The following is a 19,253-nucleotide window of genomic DNA, read 5'->3' as shown; positions in this document are numbered from 1 at the left end:
TGGGGGGGTTAGGAATAGATTCATTTAGATAAAATGCTATTAAATTGCCTGTATTCTGTCCTGTCAGACAACTATCGACCCCATCCCATGGGAGAAATTGATTTCCGTGCAGAGAGCTATGTGCTTTCTGCAGTGTATTGCTTCGGTGCTATTGCTCTGGCAATCACACCCGGCTGCCTCTTTTCCTTTTTCTCTCTCTCTCTCTATTTGTTGTGGGAAGATTGATTGAGAGACGTGAGGGATTTAGATTGCCATATTTGTGGTTATTTGACCTTCTCAATTATATCCTGTTAAAAATGTAAATACTTCATTTGTGATAATGTACATATGAATTTGCTTAAGTGGTCTGCGAGTAAAGCTTTCAGGAGGAAGCATTTACCTTTGTTCTCCTGTAGACCTATTAGAGCTGACCCAGTGAAGAGAATTCAAATGCAGCTGAGGATGCTCCCTGCCTTAGTGAAGCTATCTAGGATAGTTCTCAACACAACAAGATCTAAAGATGGGAAAAATAATCCAAACTAGTAACCCCAGAAACATGCAAGTGTTGAAAAGTGAAATGATACGTGATTAAAGACCCTTGCTTTGGTTCAGATTGGTTTTCCTTCTTTTAGGCATAAATGCCTTTTGTCAGCTCTCACTAATGATAGTCATTTTTTAACAAGACAAAAGCACTTGAGGTCAAGAAATGCCAACACTGAAGCTGAAACTCAGTTTTAAATCTCCCTTCTCTGCAGGAAAATAAGAAACAAGGTCTTTAATTGTCAGGAAACGGTCACACATTGTTTCTCGGGTAATACAGCCTCAGTTTACAAAACCGTTTGTCTGACGAGTTATGTATGTGCTTGACTTTTTCTACTATTTCTTGTCATTCTTACATTAGTTTCATTATTACAACTCACTTTAGTATCATTATAGCTAAAGCAGGTATTTAAATGTCCACTTGTGGAAATCTGGGCCCTCGCTGCTCTCTGGCAGCGTACCTTGGCATTTGCACATAGGGGAATCTCTGAATGGAAACAGTCAAGATAGACCTTCTTGCTGTACCTCACGCCGGTGATAAGGGCATAGAAGGGAGTAAAGCTAGACTGGTTAGACCACAGCTACATTTTAGTAGCCACGGGCTGCTGCATTAGGCCTTGGGAGGAAAGCGTAGGAAGGCTTAATTAGAGCCATGTACTAGCCCAAACTTGAAGGGCAGCAAACTGCTGAGTCCAGCTTTGCACGTACGCACCGAGGCTGTGCCAGATATCCGGAGTTTCAATGCTTTTCTTTTTATTACACTGAATGGACGAGGCTGCAAAAGCAGAATCAGTGGTGATCACAGAATCAATAAAGACAGGATGCATCTTCTCCTTTGCCTTTTACTTGCCCACATCCTTTAATCTGTAGTAAATAGATGTAAAATGCTGTTCAGTCAAAATCGCATTGCCTTACACTGACCTTACGCTCCTTCCCTCCTGTGTAAAGAGGTGGCAGAGCTGTGATGAAGCAGCTGCAAGTGGGGAACGCTAAATGCTTTAGAAAAATTTAACTGTACTCTTGGCCATGCGGCCATGTAGCTTTCTCTACCTATACCCCAGCAGCTGTTTGACAAAGCTGCCACAGCCTCTTTTTAGAGGTGATATGAGGACAGGAGGCAGAGGCCAAGCCAGCAAAGCGCCCCAACACCGCTTTCGCAGAGGGTGGGCCAGGTGGGAGAGGAGAGGGGAGAGGAGGGGAGGGATGGGACCCTGCTGATATTCCACAGCAGTTGTGAAGCTGCTGCCATAAAACGGACTGAGGATGACTATGGAACATGTTTGAAAGCGAGAAGGAATGGGGATTGCTTAATTGGAGGCTGTTTTGATGGGGACGGTGGGAAAGCCAGGCCTGCTGTAAGCAGGGACAAGCAGAACAGAAGAACCAGACACAAACCTTGTTAGAGTAAAGCGAGCAGCTACCTCATCCCTTCTGTCTTCAGGGGTTGGTGACACTGGTTTCCAGATCCTAATATTCATGTCTGGCCAAACTTTTTGCCTTGTGCTTAACGGTGACTGGGGCGTGCATGAAAATTGTTGTTGCAGAGAGGTGGCTGACATCTGGAGAAATGCTAGAGGAGACTAGAGACAGGCTGGGAGAAAGGCTGAAAATTGCATCTAAAATACCATTTCAGGGAGCATGCCCCACACTTCTCCGTCAGATTCGCAGACTGGTTGCTGTTTGTGAGTCCTGAATACTTCTTCGTTTTTTCCCCATAACAGCTTAATTTTTTTTTCTTTCATTTCACCTGGATATGGTGTTTTTCATTCCTTGTCTTTGTTACAGAATACAACCGCAATATACTACAATTTATGGCAGTGGTAACAATTTAGCAGTAGATAGCCAGCATGATTAAGTTGCTGCATTTCCTTTGCAGTGAACAAAACAGTTTGGGATCCTTAAATATGAAAACTAACATATGAATGTAAGCTACTGGTATTATGTGAAGAAATCTCTAAATCCATAACTGTGCAGAAAGTATGGGAAGAGAGACAACATCCGCTCCTGTCGACGTGACAGTGTCTGATTTGCAAATAGTGTGTCTGTTCTCAGCAGTGGCATTGGAGGCACTGAGCTCTGCAAAGGATGTTTCTAGTCTCGTCTTCACCACTTTTAGGCCTAGGTACCAGTTCAGGAAAGCATATTTATTGCTGAATCTCTAAAGTGGAAAACTCTAAAATACATCGTTATGAAGTATGCACTTCAGGAGCCATTGGAGCAAGTGTGACGTCGCAACAAAGGACACTCTATTTAAATGTATGGAAAAGAAATCTCAGCTGTGAGTGATGAAACTTTTGAGCAGGTTGCCTGGAGAAGCTGTGACATTTGCCTCCTTGAATATTTTAAACACCTGGCTGGATGAAACCCTGAGCAAACAAGTCTAAGGTTAACCCAGCTTGGAGTGGGAGGCTGGACTAGAAAACAGCCCCCATTCTCCTCACACCAAGGTCTCTCTGAAACGAAATCTTTCTATGTACAAACACATCTCCCAGCTGTGAAGAGATACACCACAAAGTCAGTGTCTCTTAACTTCTAGCCCGAAGGTGTAGATTCTCTCCCTTCTACTTGGGGTGGGGAGAGGGAAAGAGAAACTTCTCAGTGTGGTTTTATTACAAATACAGAGGCAGGCAGGTGATATCAGAGGGAGGATGAGAAGCCAGAAAGACAGGAGGAAGATGGAATTGTAGGGGAATTTGTATAGGAAACAGACAACGTTACCTGGATCTGGGGAAAGATCATTGTATAAGCACATATGAATGAAAGTAGTTTGGCGTGTGGGGAATGGCAAGAGACCTGTCTGTCCTGGTTTTAGCTGGGACAGAGTTAGCTCTTCTTTTTAGCAGCTAGAAGAGCTCCGTGTTTTGGTTTTACTCAGAGGCTCGCTCTGAGAAGAATGTTGATAGCAAGCTGATGTTTGTAGTTGGCCAAGGACTTTTCAGTGTGCCATGTCCTGGCCGGAGTGCAGAAGCACGGCGGGATAAGGGGGGAGCATAGCCGGGACAAGGGGGCCACGATTCCCCTTGTGATTTGTGGTGGAACTTCAGATTGAGGGCCAAACTGGCCAATTAGTATTCCATATCAGGCAGCGTTATGCCCAGTATAAAGGTGAGGGACAGCCGGAAAGAAGGGCTTTTGGCGCTTTGGCTCTTTCGCCGCTTTTGTGCTTCTGCGCTTTCGCTCTATTGCCTTTTTTTTTTCTCTCTCCCAGTACTCCCACTCTCAGAGTACTATCTCTCTCTCCCCCTCTCTATTTCGGGGCCTCGCGTTCGTCTGGGATTGCAGCTTCAGGACGAGACGGGCTTCGCATACAAGGGGGTGGTGAGCATCTACACTGTGTATTAAATCATCTGTATTAAATTGTTCTTATCTCAACCCACAGGTTTCCCATTTATCCTTGAATTCTCTCCCTCATCTCTGGGGCTGGGGGAGGGGGAGTGAATGACTGGGGGGGGGGGGGGCAGGGTTTGGTTGCCAGAGTGGCCTAACCCACGACACTGTCCCAGAGAAGATGGGCTCCCTTCCTTACCTGTTTTCAGGTATTACATGAAGTTTACAGGAGTAGTCTTGGTTTAAATGCAACAAAGCTGACATGTCTCAATAAACAGGCAGGGACTTGAAATATTAAGATGAAAGGGACCTTAGAAATAGTCCAGGGATATAAACATCAGTTGCATCTCTGAGGTACGAAATTTCTTGGGACCAGTTCTTATTTACTTACGTGTATTTTTAATTAAGTAGAATTTAATTTGATAGCCCATTAGAAGTACATCCAAAGAGAACTGCTGGATGCCCCTTACCAAGTGTTTCTATGCTTCTCTCTCACAACAGGACTTTCGCACTGTGATCGCTTTTTGTAAAACAAACAGAGCAAGCTGCCTGTAATTGGAGAGTCTAGCATTGCTGAAGCCAGGATTTTTCTAAGACACCCTTGCAGATCATAGTACCTTAGCTTCCATTTATTGGCTTGCGTTTGTATGTTCCTGTGCTTCAGAGAGTGATTAACCAAGGAAGAAAATGTCCCTCATCCCCATCCCCACTAATTTCATGCAAGAACCCATCATTTTAATAGAGCCTTTATTTGTGCATGTGAAAAAGGCTGTGCCTTTTGTGTCAGTGACAAGGAGAGCAAAGAAGGGGAGAAGCTGTTGAATGACTGTGTTCGCAGAGCTTACTTCTGGACTGATGTTTTTCTTCTACTTAGCGCCTTCCTCCTTTGCCACCCGTTGCTAAGGACAAATACAAAGAAACATTTGAGAACAACTTAAAGCAAAGTTGCAGTACAGAGAAACATACAGAATACCTCAGCATTGCTAACAAATGTTCCCAGGTCAGAGACCAAAGATCTGTGTTACATTTTGAAAGACGCTTTTTGAAATGAAGAACTTCAATCCTGTCTCAAATCCTCTTCCAAACCCCATAGAATCCTGCTATCATAATTAGCATCCTTACTGATGCGTTCAGGTATGGACTAGGCTTCCTCATACCTTGGTTAGATTTATCTAGGTATGGACTGTATTAACTTGGCAAGGTGATGAGGGAAACTTGTGCTATTCTCTGCTTTGAGCTCGTAGGTGCAGGTAGATCCTTCTGCTTGTGACCCAACAAATTCTTTAAAGGAAAGAAAGCTGAGCTATTCTAAAAGGCCGTAAGAAATGGACTCATGTTTTCTGTTTATATCAGCCTAGTAAGTCCATTCTCATCTTTCACTGTTTCCTCCCACTTAATCTATTTCATATGTCCAAATGTGACGCTCTTGGTTTGGTCCTGAATTTGTGCTTGATCAAGAATTAATGAGCTTTCAGTGTGGTGCTGATGAAAGCATAACCTAAACTGGCTTTTTCTGTCACTACGAGTTTCAAACTTCTGTCTCTGCTATCCACCAGTATCTTTGCAACTTTATGGCATACTTATTTCCACTAATTCCTTAGTTTCAGATTCCTGCCAAGTATAAAGCAATAAACAGGAGAAATGTTGCTTCAAGTACAATGCAGACACTTCTCTTATTTACATCCCTTCATCTAGTAAATGTACACTTGAGCTAAAATACTGCTAACTTCTCAGAAGTCATTTGTTATTTCATCTTTATTAGGAGAACTCTCACTTACAGATGGACTGGACAGTGGAAGTTGTACCACCCCTGGGGGTTCCACCTCCGTGGGATCTGGCCTCCTGGGACATCATCTGGGAGGCCTGGGATCCTCTGGAGATCCCACTGCTGGTAAAACCTGATGAATGGGTTGAGCCTTTGGCACCTACAACAGTTACAGAGGAGATGTTAGTGACTGGAAGGAATAAACTACCATGTTTTTAAAAAAATTCAAGGCTAGCAAATATATCAAAAGACAAAGAGACTTCTTATTACTTGTTCCATTAGTGTACTGCTTTTTAGCTGCCAACCTTGGGGAAAGGACATTTGCAGTGCTTTGTGAATGTTCCCAGAACACAAAGAAAATGTATGACTCTTGCACAGACTGTTTTTGACAAATTTGGATCTCCAAAACAGTTTCAGTACAGTTTGTCTCTGCTGAAAGCACAATTTTCTGAGGAGCTGCCCGAGGGCTGTGGAACAAACCCCTACAGCAACTAAGGATTTTTGCAGACCTCACCACTTACTGTTCCAGGTGATGGATATGTTCCTTTCACTTCACTTTCCATAGCATAAACCTGTGCATAATAGATACCTGCAGAATTCAAATACAGCAAGGTGTGGTAGCCAGTGGCCAATTTATATGTATGTCTCCAGCTCATTACAAACAAGCCCCAAGCAAAGTATTCCATTGCAAAGACGCCTTCTCCTGAGAGAGGAGTAAAGCATTAGCAATGACAAACGTTAGTGGTAATGCTTAAAACATTCCTGGAGGATGCTCAAATATTTTGGTGATGAGCTTGTTATAACATCTTCTGTAAAGTGATACTGAACAATACTCGTGCTCTGCTGCAGAATCAGCCACTCCTTCGAGCGTGTTTGCTCTGGGGGGAGGAAGGATTACAGTCTGAATGAAAAGGTTAAGAAGATGTGTTTGAAGAGCGAGAGATTTCAGTGAGCACCTGCGGAAATGAAATCAGGCCCTTTTAGCTCTCAATCAGGCAAAGAATGTGTGGCAAGCTCTCCTGCTGCAGGGAGCCAAAACTCACACCTGCCTTGGCAATGTTACAGAGCTAGCGTTTTTCACACGGATAAAAGCTCTTTTGGAGTATCTCCTGTAGGCATGGCTAAGTTTTCCTGGAGTCGTGCGGATATCTCTTCACCAAAACCAGTGATTTTCATAAAAGTGCAGAGTTGATATCGACATGGGAAGAATAAGACTAGGCGTTGCTAAGTGTTTGATTCTCTCTTTCTAAAGATTCTCAGCACATAGACAGACACAAGTCTTCAGTCTTTTATTTTAGAATCTGCAACTTCACGCTCTTTATGGGGCATCACCACTGAAGAGTTTGCCACTGGTCGTGGGCGTGCTGAGTAGTGCTGTACCACCTTTATGTGTAACAGAAGGCAAGACTCTGCAGCTGACTCTACTCTAGTGTACAATTAAATTAAGTAACTGGTATCTCCTGAGTACTAGGATCTCGGCTGCCAATGCAGCATAGTGCCTGAGAGCAGGTTAGCAGATCTTCCTGCCCTTCATTCTTGGTCCTCCTCCTCTCCTGACTGTCTTAGATATTCTTCCCCTCTGCTGCTACTGTCTCTTAAGCTCTTTGCTATTGAATATTCATTAAACAGTAACCTAAACTCACTGACCAAATCATACAGAGTAAAATTAAGAAATACCTCACAGGCGTCACATGCAGTATCTCTCTAAATGACCCTTATGTCACTTACTCCCTCTCTGTCTAGAGCCTCACACTATGAGTAATATTGGCAGCATTGTAAATCTTATCTTGAAAACACTTACTTCCTCTCAATCAAGATTTTTGCATTTTTTACTATTAAAAGATGCCTCAAACCTAAAGCCTCTTCAGCTCATCTGGCCAACCACCCATTTTATGGCTGGAAGAGTCAGGTTCAGCTCCATCCTTGAGTGGACTTCTAGTGGCTTACCACGAAAGTAGGAGACCAGCAGTTGACCAACACGGCAGAGCGCCCCACCTGTAACCAGCCTGCTGCTCAGCACCCTCCTGACACGTGGGAGATGTGGGGCCAAGACCCCTAAGGGTTTTGAAGCCTTTATCCAAGGTCAGCCGGCTGACTACTGTGCTCTTGGGTAAAGCACGATTACATGGGTCACTCTCTTCTATGGGGTTATGCCAGCTCAGAGGATGCCTGCTGTGTTGGGTTCCCCCAGGAAGGACTGGCAGGGAGAATATCTTGTGCACGAATGTTCAGGAGGGCCTGTTGTGATAGGACAAGGGGTAATGGTTTTAAAATAGAGGGAGGTAGATTCAGATTGGATATTAGGAAAAAATTTTTTACCATGAGAGTTGTAGAACACTGGAACAGGTTGCCCAGAGAGGTGATGGATGCTCCATCCCTGGAGATGTTCAAGGCCAGGTTGGACGGGGCCCTGAGCAACCTGATCTAGTTGGAGATATCCCTGTTCCTTGCAGGGGGGTTGGACTAGATGGCCTTTGAAGGTCCCTTCCAGCCCTAATCATTCTATGATTCTATGAATGCCACAGGATCTGAGGTTAAATGAGTGCCGAGCTACTTAGAGTTGTCAGGTCAAGGATTGCTCTAAGCATGCAACAGAAAAGCAAGCATCTGCAGAGTTAGTGCATGTGAAAGCCACTTATACCTAATTTTAGTGCTTAGATACGTGCTGTAAGGATGTGTATGTATTCCCTTCGGGAATTCAGCTCTTGGGCTGCAGCTAGTTTCCCTCTGCTACAGCGTTTGGATAAGATTTGATGGGGTCTCCCTGTATGGATGCGTGTGAGTCAAGAGCAAGGGAAATCTGACAATTCATATGAAATGTAGGTACACAGATCATGTTCTTGCATAAGTGTATCATTGCTTATTGCTACCATGATTTTCCATATTATTGATGATTCCCAGCAGAATGGAGAGATAGCACAGACTTCAAATAAACACTGTCCTTAATCTCATGCATACCACATATGTATGTGTACATTCATGCATATGTACATACACAGAAAACACCCTTAATAGCATCCCACTGAGAACATGCAGTTAAATATAGGAATCTTGTGTCTTCAGTGCAATACCGGAATGTAGGAAAGAAGAGATTACTCAGCTTATTTTCAAGGAAAAAAGAATTTGTTTGGCCCTATGCACTAAACCATAAAACCACACACACACGAGAAATTGCTCATACCCATTTCTTGGAGAGTAGCAGTAGGGCCTCCAGAATGCACGCCTCCCCCAGACACTTTTGCTTCATGGGACATCATTGATGAAGCAAGCGATCCTTTTGTGATCCCGGAGGAAGTGAAACCAGCTTTGTGGACATTTTGGTCAGACATTTCTTTTTCTGATCAGCCTAAACCACAACACTGATGGTGTGGAATCCACTGAAGCACTGCATGGATTAACCAGTCTTTTTATACACTCTCTAGCTAACAGCAGAGAAATGAAACTGCTGCCACGATCAAAAAGAAAAGAAACCAAAATTTATCCTGATCCAGGAAATGAAACTGAATCTTATGAACTGGCCTTTTTATTGCTGCTATCAGGGTGAAGGTTAGGCAAACAAACTAATCTCTTACCATACATAGCACAAATTAGTAGTGTATGAACCATTGACTGGCAGCTGATGTGGCTGAGGTCTTTGCTTCTTCATTCTTTTTCATTGCACTCTATTGTACTGAATTGCACCTGTAGAAGATAGCCCCTCATTTTAAGGATTAATACAACTTGGAGTAAAGACAATAGACAGTGGTGGTCGTGCGGAAACTGCAACTTGAGTTGGTTATAGCACCCAGAGTTCAGCTGTGGCACAGCTACCCCTGAAATAACTGGTTTACAGAGAGCTGGAAATCAGAACTCAATTAACAACGGATGGTTGAAATTAACTTCTTTATGGAAGGAACTGTTAGGGGACCTTGCATCGTATGAGCAGATTGACACAGAGGTTTTGTTCTTCCTCGTGCAAATCCTGCTAAAGCAGAGCCTCCATCTTTAATGAACAGGCCTTTGGAAATGGCACACGCTCCTTTATTGCAGTTTTTCTTAGCCAGTAGTTTAAATAAGGTTGTTTAAAAATCCATAGACCTCCTCCCTTAGGTAAAGGGGAATATCTGATCAGGCCACACTACCACACAGATGGTTCTCAAAGTGGAAATATACAGAATAAAAATACAGCATTTTCACAGTTGTATAATAGCTATATCTTGTACATGGTGGGTTACAGAACAAAGGATACAAAGTCCATTCCTCTCTTCTTGTATGTGCTATTTATCTGAGCAGTGGGATATCTGGCCCATGTACCCTTGCTGCTCAAGTACTGCTCTTTTAACTCTTTTGTTTAATTCAATTTTTGTTTAATTCATATGTATTACTTTTCTTTAATTCTAACGTTTGTTGTTCTTATTTTCTGCTGTGATTGCATTAGGGCTTCTGTAATTAAGATGCATCTTTATCCCCATAATTTCTCCAGTCTCTCATTTATCATTTTTAATTACTTAATGTTAGAAAACATTTAAAGTTGCAGCTTAAATGCAAGTAAAATTCCGTGTAAGAACAGGACAATTAATGCGATAGGCCCTCTTCAAAGTGACAATAAGCCCAAAAATGACACTTTCTTTATACATATTGCTACAGATCCTTCCCTCAAAACTGCTAAAATCTTTGTTAATGTTAATATAAATTACTTAATATTCCAAACAGCCTGTAAGAAAATAATGATAAAGTCTGACAAAGCCACGGGGAATGAAGGCTTCACATAGTTGCAGAGACTCTAGATGTGATGGCCTTTTACTCAATCCTAGAATACAATTCATAATGGATGCATACAAAGTTGTTTAACTAAAACCAGTTAAAATTAGATAAAATAAAAGTTTTATTGCAAGCAAAGTACCTCAAGGAAATTCATGATTGGCAGAGACATCAGCGAACAAGCAGGGAAAGGAGAAGTTAATAGTAGTCTCAAAAAAAAGAAGCAACTCAATGTCAGAAGAAGATAGCCACCAAAGAGATTCAAGGGAGGCCTCTGTTTACAAGTGTGCCATGGACCTAGTGAGCAAGGAGGTGGCTCCAAAATTTGCTGTGTGGTTGCAGTGGGTTTGATGAGGAACATGTGAGTAGGCACAGATGGTACAGTGCTAAAAACAGCTGAGCTCTGCCTACCTTCATGCTCTTAACTGTAGTGGCGTGGCAAATGTGAGTTATGGAGAAGTTCTGATCTGGTAGAGGTTTGATTTTACTAGTTTTCAGCTTATTATGAAAATCTGGGAGAATCTCTTGTATGAAAATGAGTGAAAACAAGGTCAATCTCTTGTACCTGTGCCAGGGATGAGTCTGCTATTAGGTCTTAACAGCCTTGGCCAGCCTCCCCTGGGCCTTCAGTCCCTGCCTGAGTGATGCTGTGAGTGCACCTGTCTGCAGCTCCATCACAGCCATACCTCATTCATTCAGACTGAGCTGCAGACTGTCTTCATGGCTTGACCTTGGACCTGCCTGGTTAGCAAGGATCGACTTGCCCAGCAATCACTGGGCTGTGACTGACCCTACCTACCGTCACCAGACCTGAACCTGATCTGTTGACTCATGTCTCTGACTTGACCTTGGATTTGCCTCATCACTACAAACTTGCCTGACGATTTGGACTCTTGGTTCAACTTGCCTATCATCTCTGGGTCTGCTGTGCTCACCGTGCTTGGGTCGGTGGGACATGGCCTTGCTGTGCCCTGGTAACATGTGACATGACTAACATCACAGCCTCCAGTATAAAAAGGCCCAGTGTCACTGCTCAAGTGAGACTGGGAAGAAGAACTCAGTCCCTGAGCCTGCAGCTTCCAGAGGTCCTCTCCCTCCGCCAATTCATCCCACTTGCTTCTCCTCTCACTTGCTGGCTTTGTGTGAGGTGTTTTCCTAAATGGTCCCCTACCTTTATTTTTTTTTTCTGTTTTACTGTTTCTGGTTAGAAAGTGTAATTTCCAAGATGTTAGGCAAGTGTAGTTGATGTCCAGCTGAGTTTGCAGGGAGCCTGGCACAGAAGCACCAAAGCAGTTGTAAGTCTTTGTGGACTGTTTGCTAAAAATCCAAGCAGTGATAATTTAAGAGCCAAATTGATGCAACTTCTAGTTTAAGTATGGAAGGAAAGAGAAAATAATTCAGTTGCATCACTGAGCCTGACATTATAACAGTAAATTGGATCTGGGAGAGTATCTCAGTAATTTCCCTGCTCCAAAAGCAAAAAATCTGAGGAGAGGAGATGAGTGGTGCGAGTTGACCTGAAAAGCATCCAGTGGCATTTCTAAGCCTCAGAGAACAGAGAGTCAAAACCATGAATACCAAGAGTATGACTGCCTTTATTTTCAGTGTCACTACAATTTCGGTAGCCTTAGGTGCTGAGGCATTTATTCATGTAGCTAACATAGTTTGATGTTTGATGTTTAACTCTCTAAGTTCCAGGTTCAAATGAAATCCTTAAGTGTTAAAAATCATGTGCTGTCTAGACTGTGTGCTCTTTGAAAGGAATTGGAAAACTCAAGACTTGATTGGAAGTACTCTGAAAATTTGAGCCATGGGCATTCTTCCCTTCTTCAGTTTTTTAAAAAAAAAAAAAGAAAAAGAGAAAGAAAAAAAGTGTACTAAGCTGAAAACACCAAACAGACCAACACAACCAGATGTGCATGTAACTCTTCTGTTTTTTGCTCAGGAATGACTTTACTCACTTGTGTCTGTGGATATAAACCGCTGTGCCTCTTCAGTATGTTTTCCTTGAAGTCCTCACTAGTGTGCCACTTAGAGATATTTTCCTCATAGTGAAGCTGGGCAGCTGATCACAGACATTAATCTCTGCATAGCCTGCTTTTGGTAGTCACCTTTTTCATTCCAATAACACGTTCATTGAAGTCACTTTTTGATAAACATTTTCCCATAAACCTCTATTTCAAAAGAGATTATTTAAACAGCTTTTAAACAATTACTCTTTTGAAGGGTCTAATTGAAGGAAATAAACCTGTAGAGAATCTGACTGAACCAAAGATCTTCAGCATCCAAGATTATCTATCTGTCACCCTGTGACCTATTTCCTTCACACTACTTTTTAATTTTTGTAGCAATTATAGTGTATATGGATAATACCTATTAGCATATTTATGGTCATTGCTTCATATTTATTGTCTGCACAACTCATTAATCTTCATCTAGTGTGTGAGGCTGACAGCTCAATCTATTTTGCAATCTCTGGGCAGCAGCCATATCCAAAAAGCTTTTGTTTCCCTGTAAATAAACTGTGTTCAGGACCAGAGGACAATGGTACATCATGCAGTGATTGACACAAGCCATGGCTGCTAATCAAAAGTAGATTTTATTACCAGCTGAGTCAAGTGCATTATGGGGCCATTGTTCTAGTGCTGTCAGGGCAAGAGCATACGTAGTCAGTCACCTTCTCAAGATGGGTTGATTGTTCTCCAAGATTAGACAGAGTTGCCTTATTATCCGTCCCAGACAACAAGGCATCTCACCCAAACAGACGCCTTTACAGAAACTGCCTGTACATTGAATTGATTTGAATTGCTAATGCATAATCTGTCCAGCACAGATGTGCAATGAATATTTGGATGTTGTTTTGCATGTCAGTTGAGAAGGCTGAATGATGAGGTGATGATCATTCAGTGATGGGTACTGGACATTTGCCAACAATTGAGTTTGAGCACTTTCCCTGACAGTAATCAGATCAGCTTCCAAAACGTCTTTTCTCCAATTCACTGACAATTTATGTTAGAAGATAATGCAACTCTCTCACAGTTAACACAGTTGGCAGTAATTTGCATTTTTTTCATATAATTAAATTTTTCATTTCACCCAAGAAGAAATACATACAAGCCGCATATAACCGATACACATATTCTAAGACACTCCTAAAGTAACTCCACTTGAATAAGAGGCTATCTAAATAAGTTAAAAACATTGAAACTCTCCACAATACAGGTGGTACTAGTTTTATTAGTTAAAAAGCTACACTTGCTATGAAAAATTGGGAACCTTGTTATCAAACTGTATTAGGTAAGCTCTCCAAATAAAACAATTAACATAATAAGCATTTAACATATGACCATGGTCATGCGTAGAGAAGGCTGGCAAACACAATTTTCTGATTTAAAAATTTTCAGTCTCTGTCAGGGTTGACTTAGTATGAAATAGGAACATAAATGAACTCCACAAGACTGATATTATGACATCAAGGGATTGATATGAGCTCCCGCAGTGACATCCCATGATTCACGTGAGCGTGAAAGAGGTCTTTCTGTAGTCATAATCATAGACTCATACAAACATTTAGGTTGGAAGGAAGTGCTGGAGGTCATCTGGTTCAGCCAGGGATTTACCCTGTTACTTGCTCAGAGACTCACTTGGTTGAGTACAGAGTATCTCCAAGGATAGAGATTCCACATCGTCTCTGGGCAACTTGCTCCAGTATTTGATCACCCTTATAGAGACTTTTTCTTCCCCTATACATCTAGTCAGAATTTTACAACTTATGTCTGTTGTCTGTTGTCCTTTCTCAGTGCATCTCTGAGTAGATTCTCCATCTTCATTATATCCCTCATTGTTTCAGATCTAAAACCCTATGTTTAGGACATAAGTAGCTCAAGAGCTATTGACAGCCTAGATAATCAGGAGCTCGTGGAGACACTTCTGATACCTTAAAAATTTTCCCTTCTAACTTTATTTAGGTATGTATCCACTGTATCTCTAATCATATAGCAAAATACTTTCCTTCAGAAATAAATAATAATGTTTCCCAAGAACTTCCAGAGCTCTTTTTAGAATATACATTGATTAATGCAGGTTTGTTATCTGTCTTTCTAAGGTAAAGATGAGTCCTCATGAGTGTATGGTAGAGGGAAGAATCACTTCCTTTAACTTGCTGGCTTTCCTACTACTGAAATTTGCTGTAGCTAGGAAAAGAGTGGGAAGTGATTGAACCAGAAGTTTTACAAGCAAGGTCAAAAAGGAGTTTACAGGTAGGTTTGATTTTTCTGTGTGTCAGCCTTGTTCAGGGTTAGGATAAGTGGCTCTCATTTGGATTTTGATTATCGTTTTCATCTGTCAAAAGCAAGACATTATTATCCTTGTGTCACAGAAGAAACAAATCACAAAGTTGCATGGTTGGCTTTTTGGGGGAGGAAAATTCCAATTTTGGATGCTTTAATTTTGTGTGCTGTTGAGTATAGACATGTGTAACATCTGTACACACTGCATGCTCATAATATCAGCTGAAATTCCATAGATTTTCCAGCTAGAAATCCAGAAAACAAGCCTTTGAATACATGGCCTGAAAAGACTAAGCTTAGACTTCGAATGGAATTAGATGGCAAAATCTTACCAGATGTCCACTTCCCACATCTGAATATCAGTCCCCCTGCTTGTATCCTACCCCACACCGGCACTTCTGCTTTTGACCTTAATATTGTGTTAGTGTCCACAGTCAGTTTTGGTGTTGCAGTTTATGCCAGGACTTTGCTCCATAATCCAAACATATCAGAGGAGGCCCTGCTCCAAACAGATAGCAAAAGAGGGAGCAGTCCTGCCTTGAGTGCAGTATCTCAAGCTCAGAGGATTCACCCAGATCAGGACTCAGCCCTTTGAAAGCAGCACCATAGGAACCAGGACTAGGAGCACCACTCAGCCATGGAGTCGTGTTCCCATTTGCTCTCTGTCTTCAAGGAAGTCCTTGTTATTTCATTGGGCTTCCTGCTGATCCTTTCATTTCCCATCCTGAACTATCACATGCTTTCGAGGCATTGAAATGAAAACCTGGGCATCATTCTCTAGGCTGTCAGCTTCTGCTACAAGGAGAGTGGTACTTGAAAGATGTCGTGGAATAGCCAGTCCTTAATGTTCTTCGTGAAGTAATTTTTTATCCCAACACGTCTAACACAAGCCATTATTCCTGCACTGAAGGATTCTTTCCTTAGGGCTAACCATCTTATTTTCCAAAGCATGGAAAGTTACTTCAGCTGACAATTAAATGTCAGCAGCATGGTCTTTTATTTTCTGAGCCTGAAAATGAAGGTAAAGATAAAGAAGAATTGTTCCCTTATATATTATTCTGTTAAAGAAACACATAGATAAGTGGTAGAATTGTGTCATCTGCTGAGTAAAAGTTCCATTTGATCTTGAGGTTGCAGTGTTTCCATGTACAGTTATATTAACAAAACCTCAGAATACAGGAACACAAACTGTTCTAGACTGTAGGAAGAAAGAGAGTATTCACCAGTTTACACAACCTTCAAGAACAGACATGAAGGAAAATTGTAAGTCTTTCTGGAACCTAGGAAGCAGATTCATGAAGGCAACAGACCAACAATATAAGCCTCAAATTGGTGGTACCTCTCCCTCAAGAAAATATAAGATGCATTTTTCTGGAAGAAACGTGCTGAAAACAAAAAAAAAAAGCAAAGAAATGGAATTAATGGTCAAACTGTTATTTATAACAGTACTGAGCTCCCACTGCTATTCAAATGTAATCACAATTGCTGGCTTAATAAAGCCATTTCAAAATACACCACCTACAAACATTAAGTAAGCATAAAAAAGCATAGGAACCTTTTCAAGTCCATGAGTGCCACATGGATAAGCCCATGGCACAGTATGTGCTTCAGGGTAGAGTGCGGAGCAGTACAGAATGGCTCAGGTCCCTCAGGGCAGCTGCTCCCTCAACCAGGGAACCTGATCCAGCAGATGCTACTAGGACAGGCCTGGTGGGTTCAGTTCCACATAGAAGCAGCTGGCAGAAAAGGAGGCTGTGATGCCTCCTATCTACAGCCTGAGTCAGAGGACATGAGTTCACTTGTGATCTTTGCTATGTGTGTTGGCAGCTCACTTCCTCATCTCCCATAATGCTGTCTCTGCGTCCAAGGAGTGCATTCTAATGATGTGTGTCTGTGATCAGCTTTGCAGGGTCCAAGGGACCAAACCAAATCCTGTTTTCAGAAATGAAAGGGCAAGTCTTACCAGGAGACAAAAGCTGAGCACAGAGAGCTTAAAACATATGGACCTCTCCTTGCCTGCAAGTTGAAGGTAATATTTTTTTTCCTATTCCCAGGAGAGTTCTGAGGCCACATATGTTATGCTACTCAGGTATTATGGTAACAAGAATAGTAGAGACATTTAACGTAGACAAAGAAGTTTTGAATGCTAATACAAGTGAGTATATGTGAAAGCATACGTGCTGGAAGTGCCTTTATGAGTGCTTTGAAAAGCTATTAATGACAAAGTGGCTAATCTGTTACATGGGCAAGGAGTCCAAAGACCAGATGGTCTGGTTTACTTCTCAGCTCCATCTGCAAGATGTGTGGCTAGGTTTCAGGCCATGCTTACAAGGGACTGAGAGGTTTTCTTGGAAGAGTAGTAAGAGTGGCTGGTTCTTAGGCTCTTTAGGCCCTAACCGTCTGTTTCAATGAGGAGAAACCTCTTATTTTATGTTTCCCGGTAAGTTTTTGCATCTGGAGGATGTTTGGATTTGGCATTAGTCTTTTCTGTTTTGAGAATGCAGGCTACGTGTTTGTATGTGGGAGATTGAGTGATGCCCAATTGGAGGGGGTGAGTCTGCTTACTGTCATCGTTACAAAGAAATGTAGTACAGCATCTGAGATACTGCAAAGGGTAGACAGTTACAGCAGCATGAGTAAAGATGAAGTACAGTGAGAAAAGCACACAGTGAAAGCCCTCCTTGGAAAGATCACAGAGCATGTCCTCTTGGCATCCATACCTGAGCGTGTGAAAGATGAGAAAACAATCCGCAACACTCAGCATGGATTAGCCAAGGGCACATTGTGTGTGGCCAACACGACTGCCCCTCTGTGTCAAAATGCCTGGTATCCCAAGTGTTGTGGAAGCTTTCATAACAGAAAGAAAATAAAATTTCTCAGAAAAAGCTGTTTGTAAAGAATTTCTCAACTGTAAACAAAAGAAATGATGTCTTCATCTCTATAGTATTTAGGGAAACATATCTGCCCATGAATGCTAGACATTGATAGATGCCTTGAAGCAATAGTGCCTTCAGCAATTAAGTAACTTTCCTCAAAACAGAGGTGCCTGTAAACTTCTGCACATCACCCATTTATGACAACAGAATGCAAGCCTTATGCAAAGGTTCATCAAGCAGATCTGAATTCTCGTGGCTAGTTCTTAAATGGGAAAGAAAGTGCTTCTCTATTTATAATGCTAAAGCTTCTGGGCAAGACACAGTGGAAGACTTAAATTAAATGTCAACTCATGAGGTACTAACAATAAATAATGGACAGATTTCTGTTGCCTTTGGTGGCTGCAGATAAGCCACTGGATAAACTATTTACTGCAGGTAGGTTGTGCAGCCCTAGACGGATCATTCTGTCCTGGATCAACCATCTATGTGTTTTGTTACTTGGATGAGAGAGCAGACTGGTGTGAGCCTGTGCTACCCACATCTCAGGGCCTTTATGGTCCCAGGCCCTGTCCGTACTGTAAAGTAGTTGGGAACTTAGCAAAAAGCTTCAAGAGAAACCCCGTCTCATTTCTTCTGCTCATGCAACATAGACCTGTCTAGTGTAGTAGCCTTCACTACTTGCCTGCATCATGTGCAAGCTGTGGTGGTGGCAGCATGCTCTGCAGATGGATGTGCTTTTTGCAGGATGTCTATTAAGAAGGGATTCTGGTCCATGATCCAGCAGGGCATTAGAAGTGTGGCAGGACCATCCCCCACCCTGCCATGGAGGCCAAAGCCTTTGGTGCAGCAGCCGCCAGCTCCTTCGTGCCCTTATCTTCCGTGCTTCTGGCATCACATCATGGCCACTGTCATGTACAAACTCTGGTCAGGTGCCAACCAGCATGTACTCCCTGCCGGCTGGTGGCAGAGATAAGAAAGCCCTCATTCCTTCGAGTGAGCAATGCTATCTTCTGGGTACCCTTGAGTGAGAGGTTTCCTTTTGTGTGAGTGAATGCATGCACACTTTGTGGTCGTCATTCTCACATGTTGTCACGTAGGAATAACATCCCCGACTGGTGTACCAAACCTATAATTTGTGATTTCTAAATCTATCTGTTTCTTATCAGTATCTGTCCTTCATGCGCAGGTACACTGCTTGTTGGTCTGTTCCATTAAGACATTGATGTATGATGAGAGCGCTGGACAAGGGAATGAGAGGTGTTCTGGCCTGTGAAGAAAGTTATTCCTTGGTTTCCTGGTCAACACCAGGGCTTCCTTCTTGGTCTCAAGTATCTGCACAGAAATCCCAGTTCTGATGACAGAGCATCCAGTAACTCTTTATTCCCCACAGCAGAGTGATACTTAGAAAGGTGTCCTGATCGGAAAGCCATGAAAAGTTCAGTTTAAATATCAGCAGCTATTCTAAGTGAAAGCGTGAATTGGACATGCTTATAGAGTGCAAATGAAGCTGCTGAGAGGAGTTGATGCCACGGGAAAAAGCAGGATAAATGTGTAATATTTGCTGGCTCTTCTTCGGCACAGAGGGATAGGACTTGAAATCTTATTTGTTCAGCAAGATTTTGACACTTGTCAGCTCCTGCCATGGTTATGTCACAACTCATGTGAAAGTGAGTTTCATCAGCTTAAATGAGATGTCTGAAAGTCTATGGATAACTTTCTGGCTGTAGGCCCACCTCC

General features: G+C 42.3%; 1 protein-coding gene across 1 annotated transcript; it reads right to left on the bottom strand.

Moving 5' to 3' along the window:
* Positions 1–4,716: 4,716 nt before the first annotated feature.
* LOC104381439 (uncharacterized) lies at positions 4,717–8,940 on the bottom strand. Its single transcript, XM_009989152.1, has 3 exons — positions 8,793–8,940; positions 5,625–5,771; positions 4,717–4,745 (listed from the first exon to the last, which is right to left on the bottom strand). The coding sequence occupies exons 1-3, from the start codon at positions 8,938–8,940 to the stop codon at positions 4,717–4,719; spliced, it is 324 nt and encodes a 107-aa protein (XP_009987454.1).
* Between the last annotated feature and the right edge of the window lie 10,313 nt (positions 8,941–19,253).

This window comes from Tauraco erythrolophus, chromosome 3 (assembly GCF_009769465.1).
Source record: "Tauraco erythrolophus isolate bTauEry1 chromosome 3, bTauEry1.pri, whole genome shotgun sequence".
NCBI lineage: Eukaryota > Metazoa > Chordata > Aves > Musophagiformes > Musophagidae > Tauraco > Tauraco erythrolophus.
The sequence above is the reverse complement of the archived record's forward strand: the minus strand, read 5'-3'. Positions and strand labels throughout refer to the sequence as shown.